At 49.8% G+C, this 19,510-nt stretch overlaps 1 protein-coding gene across 1 annotated transcript in view; it reads right to left on the reverse strand.

Moving 5' to 3' along the window:
* Positions 1-19,510, reverse strand: part of atat1 (alpha tubulin acetyltransferase 1) — a 46,722-nt gene continuing 27,212 nt past the window's right edge. The window contains exons 10-12 of the mRNA XM_052043993.1: positions 5,222-5,328; positions 2,181-2,226; positions 1-432 (exon numbers count right to left, since the gene is read on the reverse strand). Of these exons, the coding sequence (XP_051899953.1) occupies positions 33-432; positions 2,181-2,226; positions 5,222-5,328 (553 nt within the window). The 3' untranslated portion in view covers positions 1-32. The remainder of the gene's footprint in view (positions 433-2,180; positions 2,227-5,221; positions 5,329-19,510) is intronic.

A 19,510-nucleotide genomic window follows, 5' to 3' on the forward strand; every position in this document is an offset into this window, starting at 1 on the left:
GGGGGGGGTCGGGGGTAGGCGACATCCCGGGTTCACCAGGGTCTGGTGTTCCTGAACTTGTTCTTGTGCCGGATCCACTGGGCGTGGGAGGGGAGCGCAGTCTCCAGACAAGGATTAGGATCGCCGCGCCCCTTCCCACCGACGCGCCTGGGAGACGGCGGCCTTCTCTGCTCTGGCTGGAGCGGCTGGTGGAGCCCCTCCTGGTGCCCATTCCTTGGCCCGCAGCCCCCGGGTTGTCCAGGCTCGGGCGACTGATCCCGGCTCCGTCCCGTGCCCCGGCCGTCCAGTCCAGGACATCTCTCCCCCCTCGGGGCGGCAGGGGGCTCTGGGAGTCGGGCGGATGGGGGCACCTGCTCTGCTGGAGGGTCCGAGTCCTGGGAGAGGTCCTTCAGATCCAAAGGCGGGACGGGATGGGTCCGGGATGTTGTGCCCCTGCATCAAGGAAACATACAGGGAGGGGGGGGGGTATGAGATGGGTGCAGACGGTCCGCTCAGTCAACACACTGTTCTGCCGGACAGGGGAGGCGCCCTGCTCCCCTCTGAGACCGCGTGGTCTGTTGGCTCCCCACTGTCGCGTTACAGCTAGTCGCCCAGCGACAGAAACAGGCCCTTCGGCCCATCCTGTCTGTGCCGTCCATAGAGAGTTGCGGAAGCAGCCCGGTCCCTTGCGCAACACCAGCCTCCCCCTCCGCCGACTCCGTCCGCACCTCCCGCTGCCTCGGGAAAGCAGCCGATGTAATCGAGGACCCCACCCACCCTGGTCGTTCCCTCTTCTCCCCTCTCCCGTCAGGCAGGAGGTACAAAAGCCTGAGAGCACGGACCAACAGGCTCAAGGACAGCTTCTGTCCCGCTGTTATCAGACTCTTGAACAGACCTCTCATGTGCTGAAGATGGACTCTCGATCTCACAATCTACCTCGTCGTGGCCCTTGCACCTTATTGTCTGCCTGCGCTGCACTTTGTCTGTAGCTGTAACACTATATTCTGCATTCGGTTTTCTTTTCCCTTTGTACTACCTCAATGTACTAATGTACGGAATGATCTGTATGGACAGCACGCAAAACAAAGCTTCTCACTGTATCTCGGAACATGTGACAGTAATAAACCAATTACTAATCCCATTTACCAGCACTTGGCAATCAGAATCAGGTTTATTATCACTGACACCATCAGAGGGGAACATGCCTTACGAAAACAGGTTGAGGGAACTTGGCCTTTTCTCCTTGGAGCGACGGAGGATGAAGGGGGACCTGATAGAGGTGTTTAAGATGATGAGAGGCATTGATCGTGTGGATAGTCAGAGGCTTTTCCCCAGGACTGAAATGGTTGCCAGAAGAGGACACAGGTTTAAGATACTGGGGAGTAGGTAGAGAGGAGATGTCAGGGGTAAGTTTTTTACTCAGAGAGTGGTGAGTGCATGGAATGGGCTGCCGGCAACGGTGGGGGAGGCGGATATGATAGGGTCTTTTAAGAGACTTTTGGATAGGTACATGGAGCTTAGAAAAATAGAGGGCTATGGGTAAGCCTAGTAATTTCTAAGGTAGGGACATGTTCAGCACCGCTTTGCAGGCCGAAGGGCCTGAATTGTGCTGTAGGTTTTCTATGACGTTTGTTGTGAAATTTGTTGTTTTGCGGCAGCTTTACAGTGCAAGACACAAAAATTAGTGTAAATGACAAAATTAAATAAATAGGAATAACGAGGTAGTGTTCACGGGTTCATGGACCGTTCAGAAATCTGATGGCGGAGGGGAAGAAGCTGTTCCTGAATCGTTGAGTGTGGGTCTTCAGGCTCCTGTACCTCCTCCCTAATGGTTTCTACACTACACTACTGTTGCCAGCCTGTTAGCCAGATTAAAATTACTCCCTCTTTCCCTCCGAGGGTCTCTGACTTCTGGTGGCCAAGGTTATTCCAGCACCCTGTTTCCCATATTCCTGCCCAAACAGCCGGGGATGACCTGGTGTGGTATCACCTTCCGAGCAGGCTGTCACTCCTCCCTCCACCCTCTCCAAACCTCAGCCCCTCACTGGAAGTAGGCAGGATGAGCTGGGGATGTGGTGGGTCAAGCACAGAACCACCTCTTAAGTAGCAGCCATTGAGGGCGAGGCTCTTAGCTGGAAGGGGAGGGGGTTGTGGGGGGGGGGGGAACATCGAGCTACCGCGGTCAGATCTTCATTGCTCACCCGAGTCCCGAGTGTTGACCCCATCCCGAGGGGTTCTGGTCCGAGCCTGGAAAAAGACACAGATCTCCGTTACACTCGGGTTCTGACTCTTGCTCCCCTCCCTCCACGCGGGGTGCCCAGGGGAGAAGGTCGTGCGTTTGTGCGGCATTCTCCGCCACCCCCCATTTGGCACACAATTTTGCACCGGTGCCCACCACCTGGAGAAGCAAACACGAGAGCTGAAGGCAGGAATCCGGGACCACTCCTCCTCAGGGACTGCTTTCCATTCAACCCCAGCACAGACATCAAACGCTCACAAGCAGATGGCAACCTCGGGTACTTACTGAAACCCTGCATCAATGCAGATCGATAGGGTTGTTAAGAAGGCGCATGGAGCGTTGGCCTTCATTAGTCAGGGTATTGAGTTCAAGAGCCGTGAGGTGATGTTGCAGCTCTATAGAACATTGGTCAGACCACACTTGGAGTATTGTGTTCAGTTCTGGTCACCTCATTACAGGAAGGATGTGGACGCTTTAGAGATGGTGCAGAGGAGATTTACCAGGATGTTGCCTGGATTGGAGAGCGTGTCTTATGAGGATAGGTTGAGTGAGCTCGGGCTTTTCTCTTTGGAGAGAAGGAGGATGAGAGGTGACTTGATAGAGGTGTACAAGATGATAAGAGGCGTAGAGCGAGTGGACAGTCAGAGACTTTTTCTCAAGGTGACAATGGCTAACACAAGGGGACATAATTTTAAGGTGATTGGAGGAAGGTATAAGGGGGACGTCAGGGGTAAATTTTTTACACAGAGAGTGGCGGGTGCGTGGAACACACTGCCGGCGGAAACTGTGGGGGCAGATACATTTGGAATATTTAAGAGACTCTTAGATAGACACATGAATGATAGAAAAATAGGGGGCTATGTGGGAGGGAAGGGTTAGATAGATCTTAGAGCAGGATAAAATGTTGGCACAACATCATGGGCTGAAGGGCCTGTACTGTGCTGTAGTGTTCTATGTTCAATTAACAACCACTGAAAGTATGTTGCCTTGTCGAATGGGGTGAGGTTTTAATTGCTTACTAGACCTAACCAGCCTCTTTTTCTCTGTACACAGACTGGGTGCTATGTATGGGTTCCCTCAGACAATTCAGTGGATTTTAAACCAACGCAGTGGACATTAAAAGCTCGCTGGCCTCCAGGTTGGGGGCTCCGCTGCCTCCCGGATAAAGGAGGGGAACCAGAGGGAGGAGTGTGCGGGTGATGGGCAGACAGAGCGGGTGGGCGAGGGGAAAGAGAAGGGGTGATAGGGGCAGGGAAGGGACAGAGGCGAGTGGTTACCGGAGGTTGGGAGAAATCAATGTTGATGCTGTCAGGTTGGAGGCAACCAAGGCAGAATACGAGGTGCCGTCCCTCTCATCTGCGCCTGGCTTCAGCTTAGCAGTGGAGGAGGCAATGGGCGGACATGTCGGTGTGGGAACACGAAGTGGAATTAAATGGCCGGCCACCGGGAGATCCCAGCGGATGGAGCAAAGGTGCTCGACGAAGTGGACCCCCGACCTGTGTCGGGTCTCGCCAATGTAGAGGAGGCCGCACCGGGAGCACCGGCTGCGATAAATAACACCGATGGATTCACGGGTGAAGCGCTGCCTCACCTGGTAGGACTGTTTAGGGCCCTGGAAGGTGGTGAGAGAGGAGGTGTAGGGGTGTAGGGCAGGCATAACACTTAGCACGGTTGCAGGGATAAGTGCCCGGGGGGGTGGGGGGGGGGGTGGGATTGGTGGGGAGGGACGAGCGGACAAGGAAGTCACAGAGAGAGCAGTCCCTGCAGGGACAGGGGAGGGGAAGCTGTGCCTGGATCCCGTTGGAGATGACAGAGGTTGTAGACATCACTCCCCCTCTCCTCTTCAATGCTCCCATGAAAGATCAACCTGAAACATCAGAGACACAAGAGACCACAGTAACCCCACCCTTCTTTCTCTCCCCCCCCCACTCCTTTGTCTTCCCTCATTCCTGTGGCCCCCTTCCCCCCGCCTTGATGACCTCTCCTCCCCTCCTCCAACCTTTATTCCAGGTCCACTGCCCTCTCCTACCGATTTCTCCTTCTTCAGTCCTTGGCCTCTTCTACCCATCACCTCTCAGCTTATTACATCTTCCCTCCCTCTCCCACCCCCCACCTTCCCCCTCTCACCTGGACTCGCCTATCCCCTGCCTGCGTGTGCTCCTCCCGCTCCCCACACCACCTTATTCTGGCTTCTGCCCTCTTCCAGTCCTGATGAAGGGTCTTGGCCCCAAACATCGACTCTTTATTTCCCTCTGTGGATGCTGCCCGACCTGCTGAGTTCCTCCAGTACTTTTTGTGTGTTGTCCCAACAATCGATTTCCTCGTCCGTAAAAGTAAGGGGACAGGGAGCAGGAGCCATGCATGCTGGTCACCTAACTATAGGAAGGATATCAGTAAGATTGAAAGGGTGCGGAGAAGATTTACTAGAATGTTGCCAGGTCTTCAGGAGTTGAGTTACAGGGAAAGATTGAACGGGTTAGGACTTTATTCCTTGGAGCGTAGAAGAATGGGGGGAGATTTGATAGAGGTTTACAAAATTATGAGGGGAATAGACAGAGTTAATGTGAGTAGGCTCTTTCCACCTAGATTAGGAGAGATAAGTACGAGAGGACGTGGCTTCAGGGTGAAAGGGGAAAGGTTTAGGGGGAACATTAGAGGGAACTTCTTCACTCAGAGAGTGGTGGAAGTGTGGAACAAGCTGCCATCTGACGTGGTAAATGCGGTCTCACTCTTAAGTCTTAAGAATAAATTGGATCGATACATGGACGGGAGAGGTCTGGAGGGTTATGGACTGGGTGCAGGTCAATGGGACTAGCGGAATAAAGTTTCGGCACAGACTAGAAGGGCCAAATGGCTTGTTTTCTGTGCTGTAGTGTTCTATGGTTCTATGCTAAGTGTTCAGACAATCTCCTGTACCCAAAGTGCTCTAGGTTTGAGCAGCCATGCTGTATGGGAACCAGGCTGAGCAAGATTCTTAACGGTGGAGAGAATAAAGTAACTCACAAGGTTCAGTTGACTTCCTTGGCCCGTGTTCTGGGGACTGAGAGCAGGTTTTGTAGACTGTACACACGTTCCCCATGGCGAGCGCCGCCTCCTCCTCAGGCGCGTCACTGTAGAAGCAAATCGAAACAGGGGAGGTGGGGACATTGGAGGGAGGGGATGGGACCACACACAAAGGGAGGGGGGGGAAGGAGGAACCGGATTTGGGAAAGGAGGCAAAGGATGCAAGAGATGGGATGTCAGGAGGATAATAAAAGGTGAAGGGGAAGTGAGGAGGCCAATGGGATGGGTAGAAATAAAACAATGCAATGTCAAACTAATGGAGATGCAGATGAGGCAGAGGCAAAAATAACGAGCCAAATCAACTCAAGAACACAGCCTGCAGAGGAGTAACGCCAGGATCCTGCTTGGCAAAAACCAACAGCACGCCCCTGGCATTGGTAGAGTTGAAGGATCCGATGTGGTAACCACCACCACCACCCCTTCCTTCCTTCCCACAACAAGGATGGGATGTGCATCGTGTAACGCACACGGTGTTGGGTGCCTGCTGTAGACCACCTGTGCTCAGCTTGGCCTGTCCTTGCAGCAGCCCCACAGAGGGTGATCGCCACAACTGGACAGAGGCCAGGCTCACATGGATGCAGACACACGAGGCTGCAGATGCTGGAATGCGGAGCAACACACACAAAATGCTGGAGCAACTCAGCCGGTCGGGCAGCATCCGTGGAGGGGAATGGACAGTCGATGTTTCGGGTCGAGACCCTTCATCCAGAATAAAGGGAAATGTTGACTGTTTCCCTTCATAGATGCCGCCTGATGCCATGAGTTCCTCCAGCATCTTGTGTGTTGCTTCAGTTAGAGACTGATTGCCACAAAGCTTCCACAGGACAATTAGAAGGCATTTAGATACTAATTGTAGTAACCCTCACAAGTCATCTGGAGGCTGCCTCTCGCCTTTCTCCACGGTTTCTTATTTTATCGTGTGTGTCCATTTGGTTAGATGCAAAACAAAGTGCATTACACATGGGCCGTCAGAAGTATTGGCTGCTTGAACACACAAGTCAGAGGACACTGCTTTATAAAACAGGGAGCGTTAAACCCTGCGATGCGCAGTGCAGCAGGGGGAAGGGGTGGATTGTTGCCGTGAAGGCTGCAAGATGCAACAAGATGTATTGAATTCCTCAGACTGGCTGTTGTCAAAGGTTGTTTTCGTATTCTTTGCTTCTCTCTTAAAAATAATGTATAATAATACAGAGCATTATTAGAAATTTTACAATGAACCTTGTAAGCTTAATGGGAGTTCAGGAAACGGGGCCCTGGTGAGTTTAAAGGGAACGTGGGAAACGGGGCGCTGGTGAGTTTAAAGGGAGTGTGGGAAACGGGGCGCTGGTGAGTTTAAAGGGAGTGTGGGAAACGGGGCCCCAGGGAGTTTAAAGAAAGTGTGGGAAACAGGGACCCGGGGAGTGTGGGAAACGGGGCGCTGGTGAGTTTAAAGGGAGTGTGGGAAATGCGGCCCCAGGCACGGTAGTGTAGCGGTTAGCGTAACGCTATTACAGCGCCAGCGACCAGGTTCAATCCCCGCCGCTGTCTGTGCGTTCTCCCCGTGTCTGCGTGGGTTTCCTCCGGGTGCTCTGGATTCCTCCCACGTTCCAAAGACGTACGGGTTAGGAAGTTGTGGGCATGCTATGTTGGCACTGGAAGCGTGGCGACACTTGCGGGCTGCCCCCAGAACATTTTACGCGAAAGATGCATTTCACTGTGTGTTTCGATATACATATGACTAATAAATAAATATCTTGTATATCTTGAGATGTGAGGAGAAAATTTTCCCACACAGAGGGTGGTGGGTTTATGGAACAAGCTGCCAAAGGTGGTCGGGGCAGGTACGATTACAACATTTAAAAGGCATTTGGACAGGTACTTGGGTAGGAAAGGTTTAGAGGGATATGGGCATAAGGTGAGCAAATGGGACTAGCGTAGATAGACTTCACAGTCAGCCTGGACAAGTTGGGCCAAAGGGCCTGTTTCTGTGCTGTACAACTCCATGACTACTGTGTGTACAGTATAGTGGAATGAGGTAGCACAGGGGTTAGTGCTGCTCACAGGTACGGTGTTCGATCCTGACCTCAGGTGCTACCTGTGTGGAGCTTACACGTTCTCCCCGTGACCCGGGGTGCTCCGGTTTCCTCACACTTGTGCTGATAGGCTAAGCTGTCTACTGTATGGGAACTGCAATACACAGGAACACAAGAGGCTACAGAGAGCGGTGGACCTGGCCAGTTCCATCACGGGTACAGCTCTCCCCACTATCGAGGACGTCTACAGGAGGCGATGTCTCAGGAAGGCGACGTCCATCATCAGGGACCCCCACCGTCCGGGCCGTGCCCACTTCTCGACGCTGCCATCAGGCAGGAGGTACAGGAGCCTGAAGAACCCACACCTCAAGGTTCAACAACAGCTTCTTCCCCATGGCCGTCAGGGTCTTGAACTAACCTGAAGAACCTCAACACTGCCTCGCACTGTATCTCCCTCAACTCGCACTGATGTGGTTATGTCTATTTTTGTTTATTTTGCTGTAAGTTATGTATAATTTATATTAATTTAAGTTTATGTTGGTCATGTCTGTAACGTACTGTGCTGGGGCTGGTAAAAGCTAGTTTTCATGGCATTTTATACCCTGGGTGTGTGTGTGCCTCTGACAATAAACTTGAACTTAAAATACCTCAAGGGTAGGTGGCCGGAAGGGGAATCAGGGGCACGTGAGGGATATCAGGTTACAGGGAAATAGTTGAGGGAATGGAACTGATGAGAGACACAATCCTGACGCTATTCAGCAAAGGAACACCGCGGACCACCTCTTGTACTCCCGTGGACTTGTCTGTGATTGTGTCTTTATTTTTTTGTATGTTTTTTCTCTCTCTCTTCGCTGCCTAGTATAATTTATGTCCTGTGTGTTGTCTGTACCTACGTGCCTGTGATGCTGCTGCAAGTTTTTCACTGTACCTCACCGTACTTGTGCACACGACAATAAACTCCACTTGATGTCACATCAAAATACAGCTGAAACACACAAGTGTGCCCAGTGCGGATTTCCAGGATGAGTTCAGAAGTAGGAAGATACAGCTATTAGAATGAGAAAGCAGAAGGCTGGCTGCTGCGGCGATCAGGAGGAGATTTACAGGAAGCTTCTTAACCTTTTAAAGGCCTTTGGTAAATTTTCCCTCTCCCTCCAACTCTTCTGGCCATGGATTCAGTGTACAGACCGTCCCTCAGTTACGAACCCCCGACTTACAGACATCCCTACGTATGACCGAGCTTGGAAAAATATTACTACATTCAAAAGCCCAATGTACATACACGTGTTTGTTCCCACGGACTGGTTTCCTCTCTCTTTCCACTTTAAACAATTGTTCTTTCTCATCAGTCTGTGCTTTTGATGCCATCTAATACTGTAGACCATATCGAGAAGGCGGCATCCGTCACTAGGGACCCTCACCACCCGGGACATGCCCTCTTCTCGTTACTACCATCGGGGAGGAGGCACAGGAGCCTGAAGACCTGCACTCAATGATTCAGGAACAGCTTCTTCCCCTCCGCCATCAGATTTCTGAACGGTCCATGAACACTACCTCGTTATTCCTCTTTTGCACTATTTATTTATTTTTGTAATTTACAGATTTATAAGTTTTGCACTGTACTGCTGCTGCAAAAATGACAAATTTCACATCATCTAAGTCAGTGGTTATGATCCTGATTCTGGTGGGGGGGGGGGGGGGGGGTGGTGGGTGGTGGTGTTGCTGCAAAATGGGCACTGGCAAGTGTGGGGTTGACACTAATGGATGCTGCAAAAGAAAACACACACTGCGCGCCCCTCCTGACAGCAGAATTATTAATCTGCCTCTCCTCCCCTCCCGAACACCAGTTTCTCCCACGGGTCTGACTCTCAGTGTGAGCTGCAAGACTCAGCAGTTGTATACAGTGGGGGGAGGGTAGGGTTGGTTAGTTTCTTTACAGTCAGTGGGTGTTACCTAAACTGGACAGGTTTGGCACTGACACGCTCCTAACCTATGCAATATTGTCGAGTGAGGCTGCAGAGGGTTGTAGACACAGCCAGCTCCATCACAGGCACAGCCCTCCCCACCATCGAGGATATCTTCAAGAGCCGGTGCCTCAAGAAGGCAGCATCCATCACTAAGGACCGTCACCATCTGGGATGTGCCCCCTTCTCATTACTACCATCGGGCAGGAGGTACAGGAGCCTGAAGACCCACACTCAACGAGTCAGCATAGGTCAACGATTGAGGCGGAGGGGAGAGGGAGCTGAGAGTTTCTTTTTTAACGTGGGGCTGCCTACTTTGTTGCAAGGAGCTAGACTGCATGTGAAACTCAAAAAGACTAGCAGTGCTGGAAATCTGAAATAAAACCACAAAATGCTGCAAACACTCAGCAGGTCAGGCCGCGTCTGTGGGTGGAGGAACACAGCTGATGTTTCAGGTCAACAACCCTTCCTGAGACTGTATATTTAGGAGCGCAGACCTTAAGTCTGGGGCGAGCTGGGTAGGACAGAGAGAGAGAACAACCACACACGTATAAAAGGTCCAATCATCCAGGGCTTTATTGTAAACATAGAAACTACATTGCAAGGTCTTTTACATACTTATTTCTTCACAGACATGCAGGAACTAAAACACCCATCCACACAAGGATTACTAGGAATGATAAGGATGTGACCTTCAAAAGCCAACAGATACAATGCCCCTAACATCACAACACAGCCTGCCCCAACATCTCAGAGGATCTATCCTGGGCCCAACACATTGATGCAATCATGAAAAAGGCACGCCAATGGCTCTACTTTGTTAGGAGTTTGAGGAGATTTGGTACGTCACCAAAGACTTGCAAATTTCTGCAGATGTACGGTGGAGAGCATTCTGACTGGTTGCAACGCCGCCTGGTATAGGGGCTCCAATGCGCAGGATCGCAAGAGGCTGCAGAGGGTTGTAGACTCAGCCAGCTCCATCACAGGCACAACCCTCCCCGCCATCGAGGACGTCTTCAAGAGGTGGTGCCTCAAGAAGGCGGCATCCATCACTAAGGACCTTCACCATCTGGCATGCCCTCTTCTCGTTACTACCATCGGGGAGGAGGTACAGGAGCCTGAAGACCCACACTCAGTGATTCGGGAACAGCTTCTTCCCCTCCACCATCAAACTTCTGAATGGTCCATGAACACTACCTCATTATTCCTTTCGTTTTTGCAATATTTATGTAATTTATAGTAATTTTATATAGCATTATACTGCTGCTGCAAAACAACCAATTTCACATCATTTAAGTCAGTGATAATAAACCTGATTCTGATTCTCAATGGTAAATCCAAAAGACAGAGGTGATGTAGTGTCCAGAATTCCAGATTTCCCTGCCCTTCTGATTACTGAGCAGGCTAGCGATCATTCCTCCGGATACTCGCTCTGCAACCCCTTTGTGCAGAGAGTGCACCTCCAACATCATGCCAGCCAGGCAGCTCCTCCATGCAACTGAAGACATGGGTATGGTGGGCAGGAGACGACCCAGTGGTACATCGAGCTTGGCCCAGGGTATAGAGGAGGGTGCCCTCTGTCCTCTCCGGCCAATTGCTGGCCATGGAGGTGGCACCAACCACACCCAGTGTGACCTTCGTCGCTGCTTTGCTCCAGGGACAGAGTTAGCAGCCAACCAGTGGAAGCCGTCACCTCTCACCCCCCTTCCATCCCATCTCTGACCTGCAGCATCGTGACGTCAGGGACCCCTCCAACCCCACAGCACCAGCTGAAAACAGCAGCTTCAGCAGAGGAGTGCTGGGGTCAGCACAGCACCAGAGAACAAAACCAAGGTGATGCTTACGGTGGCTACCGTTCCCCTTCCGGAACTGCGTCAGTCACCAACAGGACAACTTGAACGCACAGAGCACGTGCGGGAGAGGGTTGTTGATCCCATGTCAGGATAAGCAAGGGCAAGTCACGAACAGAAATCCAGTCAATCTGGTCACTCCTTAACGCCACCAGTAACAAAGGAGGTGGCAGAGGCAGGTACAATTACAAGGTTTAAAGGACATTTGGACAGGTTCATGGATAGAAAAGGGTTTAGAGGGATGTGGGCCAAATGCAGGCAGGGACTAACTCAGGAGACACCATGGATGAGTTGGGCCGAAGGGCCTGTTTCCATGCTGTATAACTCTAGGACTCTACGACATCAGGAATCAGTAGTAGTGTCATCCAATCCATTAGGGATAGGGGAGAACGGACTGGAGTAAGTCTAACCACTTGGTCAGGTAGCGATCCGATGGGACTGGGTATGATACCGACTTCACGCTCTGGCCCAGATTTTACTCTGTTGGTCAACGGGCAACATTGGACAGTAACATCAGTCTGACGCCCAATCCCGTGGGGTTCGGCACACAGGGAGTCGGTTAAGAACACTCCTGTTGTTCCAGGGACTTCAGATCTCCCTCAGCCACATTTCTGAGTCGGGCAGTGTGAAACCAGGCTGGTCTGCGTGGCCCAAGACTCTCATACGATTGGGAGCTCACCCTATGCGTTCTATAAAGATGACTTGCCAATCAATGGGGTTGTCAACAGAAGTTTAACTGACTCACTAATGTCCTTTCTGACCTCCCCCATCCAGTCTATTATCTACTTGGTTTGGGTTCCACGCGAGTGCAGACCCACACCACATAGATATCAAATGCCCTTTAAAGTGGTATCAGGGACTAGCAATAAACCTGGGTCCAGCAGATCTGCATCCCAGAGGCAAATAAAATCCCACTTGTGAGTTTATCCATCGAGTTTCCGAATTATAACTGGATGAGTTGGATTGGGTTCAAAGATAACCTTTTACAGGAGGTGGACATTGTTGGCAAAGTCCCAGATGTTTCAAGAAGGTAGCGGCAGGCTACATTAGAGTCATACACAGAAACAGGCTCTTCAGCCCATCAGGACCATGCAGACTGTCAGGGACCGTTCACATTAATCCCACACTAACCTCTTTCTCCCATTAACCCTTCCCCTCGTAGATTCCTTCACATTCTTGAACTGTTACAGTCCTTGTGTAGAAGGTGCCAGGTAGGCAGTCGGGGGTTTAAACCCAGTGGGAACCAAATCCGAAGAGTGATACCTCTCCAAGTCAAGAGGGGAAAGTTACAGGGGGCAGTGCTTCCCTGCCCCGTCCCTCTGTCCTTCCAGGAGTAGCTTTATGAGGTGGTGCAGAGGAAGCAGTGGGGAGTGATTGAAGCCACCCTGTTTACGGTGGTGGCCAGGCTGCCGATCGGGTGGGCTGCTACGTCCCAGGTTGTGTCTCCAGGGTTGTTGAAGTTGGACGTCCAGGAATCCATCTCTTGCCTCATATGTATTAACCATGGTGTAACCAAGGACTTTGCGACGTCAGCCAGAAGCCTGCCCTTTACAGGTTTCCACCTATGACCTCCTTGTCCTGCAGTCACCCAACACAGGAGCTACAATGTTCAACAGGCATTTGGACAGGTGCTTGGATTAAAAAAAAGTAGAGGGATACGGGCCTAATGCAGGCAAATGGGATTAGCGTAGATAGGCATCGTGGTCAGCATGGACGAGATGGGCTGAAGGGCCTGTTTCTGTGCTGTACAACTCTATGACTGTGAGTCTATGACTCCAGCTCAATTCGCCTTTGATATTCCTTTTAGCATTTTGCATTCCTCTCTCTATATACGGAAGCTCCCGCCAGGATAATTCTGCATCCTCCAGCCATAATGGCAAACAATTCAACTCCTGATATGTTTAACAATAAAAAAGGAACATAAAAAAAAAATTTCTAAAGGCACGGATTGAAGTAAAACTCCCGACAACAAAGACCCAAAGTTACTGTAAACCCAGTTACTCCGCTCCACATTGGATGTAAAGGTCAACACAGTCTGTCAAAAGCACATTGCGCCAAGAGTCCATGGACAACCAACCAGTTGGGAGGTTGCGGCAGGGAAAGGCAGGATTCACCACAAAGTCCACTTTACAACAACAGTCTATTTACCCACCAAATTTGAACAGCACGACAGGGGCGAACAATCTACACCGTCTACATAATGAGAGTATCCACCAATTTCAGCAAATATGACTCATGACACAAAACTACTGCAAACATCACCAGATAATGGCGGGGTTATTTCTCATGCTAAATGTAGTGAGTGGAGGAGAGCTTCACCACAGAAATTAGCATGCACGGACTCAATCACAGCTTCTTGCAGCTGGGCAGTCACCCGGTGTGACTATGGGGGAGGTGGAAACACCAACGGGGATGAGGACAGTGCTTCGGATGTTGGTTGGGTGGAGGTGGAGACATCATTGCACCCGTCATTGGCTGCCTGACATGCCCATTAATGGTAAGGCACTGCTTTTCCCCAAGGCCCGTCAATAAGCAACCAACCAGATGATTTTTAACCATCTGTCAAAAGGGCCATTTGTTCCACCTCATATTGGTTCATAAACAAATTTAGAAAGTTCAAAGGGGGAAGAAGACAGACATCACTGCAACGTTTCCCATGGACTCTTCTTCCAGATACCGTTCCCAGAAGTTAGGTTTCACCTACACAGGACGAATTTCACCTAAGTTGGTAGCCCCAGGGAGGGGTCGCATTTTCAATCTGCCTTCAAGGTGTAATGTTGGTGCACATTGGACTTCTCACCAATGATCTTTCCCATTGGAGTCAATGGTGACAAAAAAACTGGGTGTGATTGGTGGGTGTGGGTGTGGGTGGAAGGAAGGTCCTACATTGAGGTGGGGGCACCCCACAAGACCATCACTGGAGCCTCAAAGGCAAGCCAAAGCCACAGTACCTGGCCATTTCCTTGGAGGAACCAACTTGCGGTTGGGGCTGGGATGCAAGGACCCCACAAAGTTCTCTCTACCCCATCATACACTACCCCTGTTCCACCCCATTCAACGCTCTGGGGTTCTGCAATCAACAGGTGACAAGTACCCAAAACTGAAGGCATTTTCACTGCAGGTTAAAGTGTAAAGGCAGGCAAGGTAGTGTAGCGGTTAGCGTAACGCTTTACAGCGCCAGTGACCTGGCTTCAAATCCGGTCACTGTCTGTAAGGACTTTGTACGTTCTCCCCGTGTCTGCGTGGGTTTCCTCCGGGTGCTCCGGTTTCCTCCCACATTCCAAAGACGTACAGGTTAGGAAGTTGTGGGCGTGCTATGTCGGCGCCGGAAGCGTGGCGACACTTGTGGGCTGCCCCCAGAAAACTACGCAAAAATATTTCACTGTGTGTTTCGATATACATGTGACTAATAAAGAGATCTATCTTATAAAAAACAGGGAAGTACCAGTGAGCCCTATGGCAGACCCTCCTGCTTCAGATAGGGAAAGACTGGGACTTCCAGGCACATTTTGGCTTTAACTCTCATGTCACTGCGAATGTTGAGAGACCTCTGAGGCGAGTCTCCAAACATCGTTCTAATTTGAGGAGCTCTCGGTGTTAGATTGTTTAACTCCTGCAATCAATCTAACACCCAGAGCTCCTCAAATTAGAACGATGTTTGGAGACTCGCCTCAGAGGTCTCTCAACATTCGCAGTGACATGAGCGCTCTGGCTTTACCTTCCTCAGTCAGTGTATTCTTCTTTCCTCAGAGTGGAGTCTCCGGGAACCTACCGCGCTCCAGCACGAAAACTAAACAGGACGAGCAACAGAAGCTCAGACCTCCAGAACATTGGATGGGGTGGTGTTTGATGGGGTAGAGGAAGCTCTATGGGGTGCTTGCATCTCAGCTCAACTGCAGGTCAGCTCCTCTGAGGAAGTGCCATGGAGCTATGGCCTTGGCCTGCCATTGAGGCTCCAATGCTGGCCTTGGGGGAGGGGGTGGGGGTAAGTTTCCCCCCCCCCCCCCCACCCCCAATATAGGACCTCCCCTCCACCCCACACACACCAATCACATTCCAGTTTTTCATCACCATTGACTTCAATGGCTAAGTGACTTCTACATAAAAGTGACAAGCAGAGCTCTCCTCTTCTGCACCAGCTTTAGGTGCCAGCTTTGGTCTCTGAGTCTCTCCAGAGACTGAGGTAACACTGCACCGTCAAGAGATGAGACATTAAACTGAGGTCCTGTCTACCCTCTCAGGGGAGTTGTGTCCATTACTGAAATGGACACAGGGCTGAGGGCTCCAACCCAGTGGCCTGCCCAATATTTCCCCTTCAAACATTACCCCTAAAATAGTCTTAACATTTCTCACAAGGTTTTGAAGGATCTTCTTCTATCCAAATTGGTTATGTCCTTTCTACATCACAACAGTGACAGGGTTTCCAAAAAAGGTACCTTGTAGGTTATAAACCATTTTAAAGAAATCCCAAGGTTGTGAAAGGTGCTGGGAATAATGAAAAGGTTTTTCTTTTCTTTAACTCTCATCATGTGGAGGGACAGGAGGAGAATACAAGCTTCTGCATTAAAATCATGAGGGGCTTGAACCAAGTCAATACAGGTGACCCACGTGTTACTGGGGGAGGGGGTGGTGGGGGGGGGGGGGGGTGGATTGGATTCCTAGAAAACAGTCCGTATCTTGATCTTCTGTAACACGAAGCCGTGTCACCTGCGTCTAGAAGCACGAGTTGAAAAAACATTGCGTTGATTTATTTATTTTCCACACAAGTTCCACACCAGCGGATTTTATTCTGTATCTCAAATCTTTGGGTGGTGAGGGATATGGACCAGGCACGGGACAAGCTCAGGTCGGCACCTTGGTCGGCATGGATGAGTTGGGCCAAATGGCCTGTTTCTGTGCTGTGTTACATAATGACGTAAGTTATGTAGGGGCGTATTTCTCTAATCAAAGGTCACCTGTGAAGAACAGAGCTCCTTTCAATGACAGTAGGGTCAATAAATAACCAGAGAGCAGAGACCCAAGGGGGTTGGGAAGACAACCAGAGATGAGGTGAGAAGCTTTCTCGTTAAACGCAACAGCGTGGTTAGGATTTGGGATGCTCAGAGTGCACAGATTCTGTCGTAGCCTTCCAAAGGGAATCAGCCAAGCACTTTGGAAAAGAAAGTGAGCAGGATAAGGGCAGGATTGCTCGTTCGAAGAACTACTGAACATACAGTGGGTCAAGTGGCCACCAACCACCTTGTGCTATTCCTTGCTTTACGCAAAATAGCTCAGAGAGGCAGGAGAGCGAGGTGTCAGATAAGCTGATGATGTTTGACTGGAAACCCAGCACGTGCACAATAACTGAACACGCATGGTTGTAACATCGGCAACTGATGATCAACTCCCCCACCTCTCCATTCCAACAATACACTTTAGCAAACCCAGGTAGCCTGCATGTATTTGTTGTTTGCTTTAAGCATTGATTAGGATTTACCAACACCAGTCCCAACCAAAAAAAGTCCTTCATAACACCATTACTGCATTTCCACAAAGTATGATTTTGAAGTATCTAGCGTAAATACATAAGATCAATAAAATGCAGGAGAAGTCAGGGATCGGGACCCACACACATTCACTCAATACAAAAACTGCTTCACCCCTTAACCAACGTGTTCCCCATTTTAAAAGTCATAATTTTGGCTGAGCCAACTTTGGCCGCACTGGCGGGTCTCCCCGGTTTGGAGCCTGTGATCAACATGGACCCTGATCCACGATCGGTGGAAGTTCTCCTGCTTGCAAGGCCTGAAGCTCCTCCAGTCTGAAGTATACCGCTGGAAACCAGAATTCCCCCCACAGAATGAAGACACCTCCCCTCTCACTACTGTCAGGTGTCGACTCCATGCATAAATATAGTTACAGTCTCCCTCCAGTACCCACTACACGAAAGTACACACATGCACACGCACACATATACCCATGCACATATATTAAAACACGTGTGCATGTACCAATGGGTGCTCATGCACCACAAGCACTAAGCCAGTCACTTGAAGAACGTACAAATTCAGAGGAGGGCCTCTGATTCCTCAAGCCCCCTCCACCATTTTATAAGATCTTGGCTGATCTTATTGAACTCTGAATTCCTACCTATCTGCCAGTAACCTTTCACCCCCTTCCTTAACAATACTTCTTCACAAAAAACACACAACGACTCTACTTTCTTGAGGAAGAGAGTTCCAAAGACTTACGATCCTTAGAGAAAAAAAAAATTCACCTCACCTCTGTCCTAACTGGACCACCCTTTAGTTTTTTTTTTTACATAGTAATCCCTAGTTCTAGATTCTCCCACAAGAGGAAAGATCCTCTCCACGTCCATCGTGTCAGGGTCCCTCAATCACGTTTCAATCAAGTCCCCTCTCACTTGTCTAACCTCCAGAGATACAAACCTTGCCTGCCCAACTTAAGACAGACTGCCCATTTCAGACCCAGGGTTAGTAAACCTTCTCAACCCTCCCCACCATCGAGGAGATCACCAAGAGGAGGTGCCTCAAGAAGTCGGCATCCATCACCATCCGGGACATGCCTTCTTCTTGTCACTACCATCGGGGAGGAGGTACAGGAGCCTGAAGACCCACACTCAACGATTCAGGAACAACTTCCTCCCGTCCACCATCAGATTTCTGAATGGTCCATGAACCCATGAACACCACCTTGTTATTCCTTTTTTTGCACTATTTAAATTACTTCTGTAATTTATAAATTTTTTAAGTCTTTGCACCGTATTGTTGCTGCAAAATAACAGATTTCACATCATGTGTCAGTGAAAATAAATCTGATTCTACTACTAATGCATTGATATCCTTTCTGAATGAGACCAAATCTGTACTCCAGCTGGTCTCAGCAATGCTCTATATCACTCAAGCATTTCTTCCCTTCTTTTGTATTCAATTGCCTTTGCAATAGACAACTGTGTTAACTTTTGTACTTTTCTCTTGTGCATACTTGCTGCTCCTGCGTGACCTGTTCAGAATTGTGGCTGATCTCCAACAACCCCACCAATCCATTCACCCTTAATCCAGAGGTGTTGCATTGCGATGAACTGCAAAACCTCATCTGTTGCCACAACAGGGAACACTTCCCACTTGGGACAGTTGCAAGTCCCACGACTCATTGGGATGATGCAGGCTGCTCATATGCAAAATTATGAACTTTAAAACAGCTTGGTCGATATTGAGGAAGCAGTGAATTTTAGGATTTATCCACAGAAAGGTGTGGCAAAGTAGATTAACAACAACAGCTTTAAAGAAAATCAGAATTGAGTAAAAAAAATCCAAGATTTCTGTAAAAAAATATTAACACAATTGTTTTACATACAAGTAAAAAAAGGCTTCAATAAAACCCATTTAATACTTCAAAGATTTGTACTTTGCTCGGACACCATGGGAAACAAGAGGGACTAATGTCAGGGGAATGTCATTGGAAAGAAAGCTGAGAGCGGTTGAGGGAACTGGGAAGGAAAGGAGGAGAAACAGAGACAGAAAACCAGAGAACATATGAACAAAGAGCAGGCGTTCTAACAGCGGTCTAGATCCTGATATTGATTACATTAGGATGATGCACACACACACACGCATGCACGCAGCAATCAAAAAACAGGGAAACAAGACAGGTCCAGGTAAACGTATCACAATACATCACACGGGCTCACTTGCATTCACATTGGAGCGGTTAAACAAATTCATGCATTCACATTGGCCAAACTTTCTCATTGATGCCTCGTGTACAGATCATACCCGATTTGTAACACTGATCCTCAATCATTCCCACTGTTTACAACCACAACAGAACCTTCCCATCAAGACTACCAGCCGCACTGTCTGAGTCGACTCCTGTACCCTTTCCTCCAAGCCTGGGTTACCTCGAGATTTGACCAATAGTCCACAGGACGGCTTCTCACCTTGCAACCCATGTAAAATTCATCCCACCAGAAGTTCCACTGCTTGTATCCCAACTTGTCCCACAGTGGCCCTCTGACCCATTCACCAACAGCACCATTTTGTAGCTCTCCTCCTCATCTCTAAATGGATCTCTTGGCCCCTCCTTATCGCTGCAACATCCTCCAGCCCTACATCTCTCTGGTCTCTGTGTCCCTCCACTTCTGGCAGCTTGGACATCCCCTTTGCTGTCTGTACCCTGGCCTCTGGAGTCTCCCCCACCAAACCTCTCCTCCTTTCTCTCGACTTCTCTCATCCTTTGAGCCACTCCATGAAAACCACCAAACTATCCGTCACCATCCATGTGGGCAGCGCCAAACGTGCCTGTCAAGCCCTTTGGGAACAGCGCTGAACGCACGACATGTAAACACACTGTAGGCTTTGCGATCACTGCCCAAATCTAAATGATCTAGTTTCAGAAAGCAGA

Source organism: Pristis pectinata, chromosome 34 (genome assembly GCF_009764475.1).
Source record: "Pristis pectinata isolate sPriPec2 chromosome 34, sPriPec2.1.pri, whole genome shotgun sequence".
Classification (NCBI taxonomy): Eukaryota; Metazoa; Chordata; class Chondrichthyes; order Rhinopristiformes; family Pristidae; genus Pristis; species Pristis pectinata.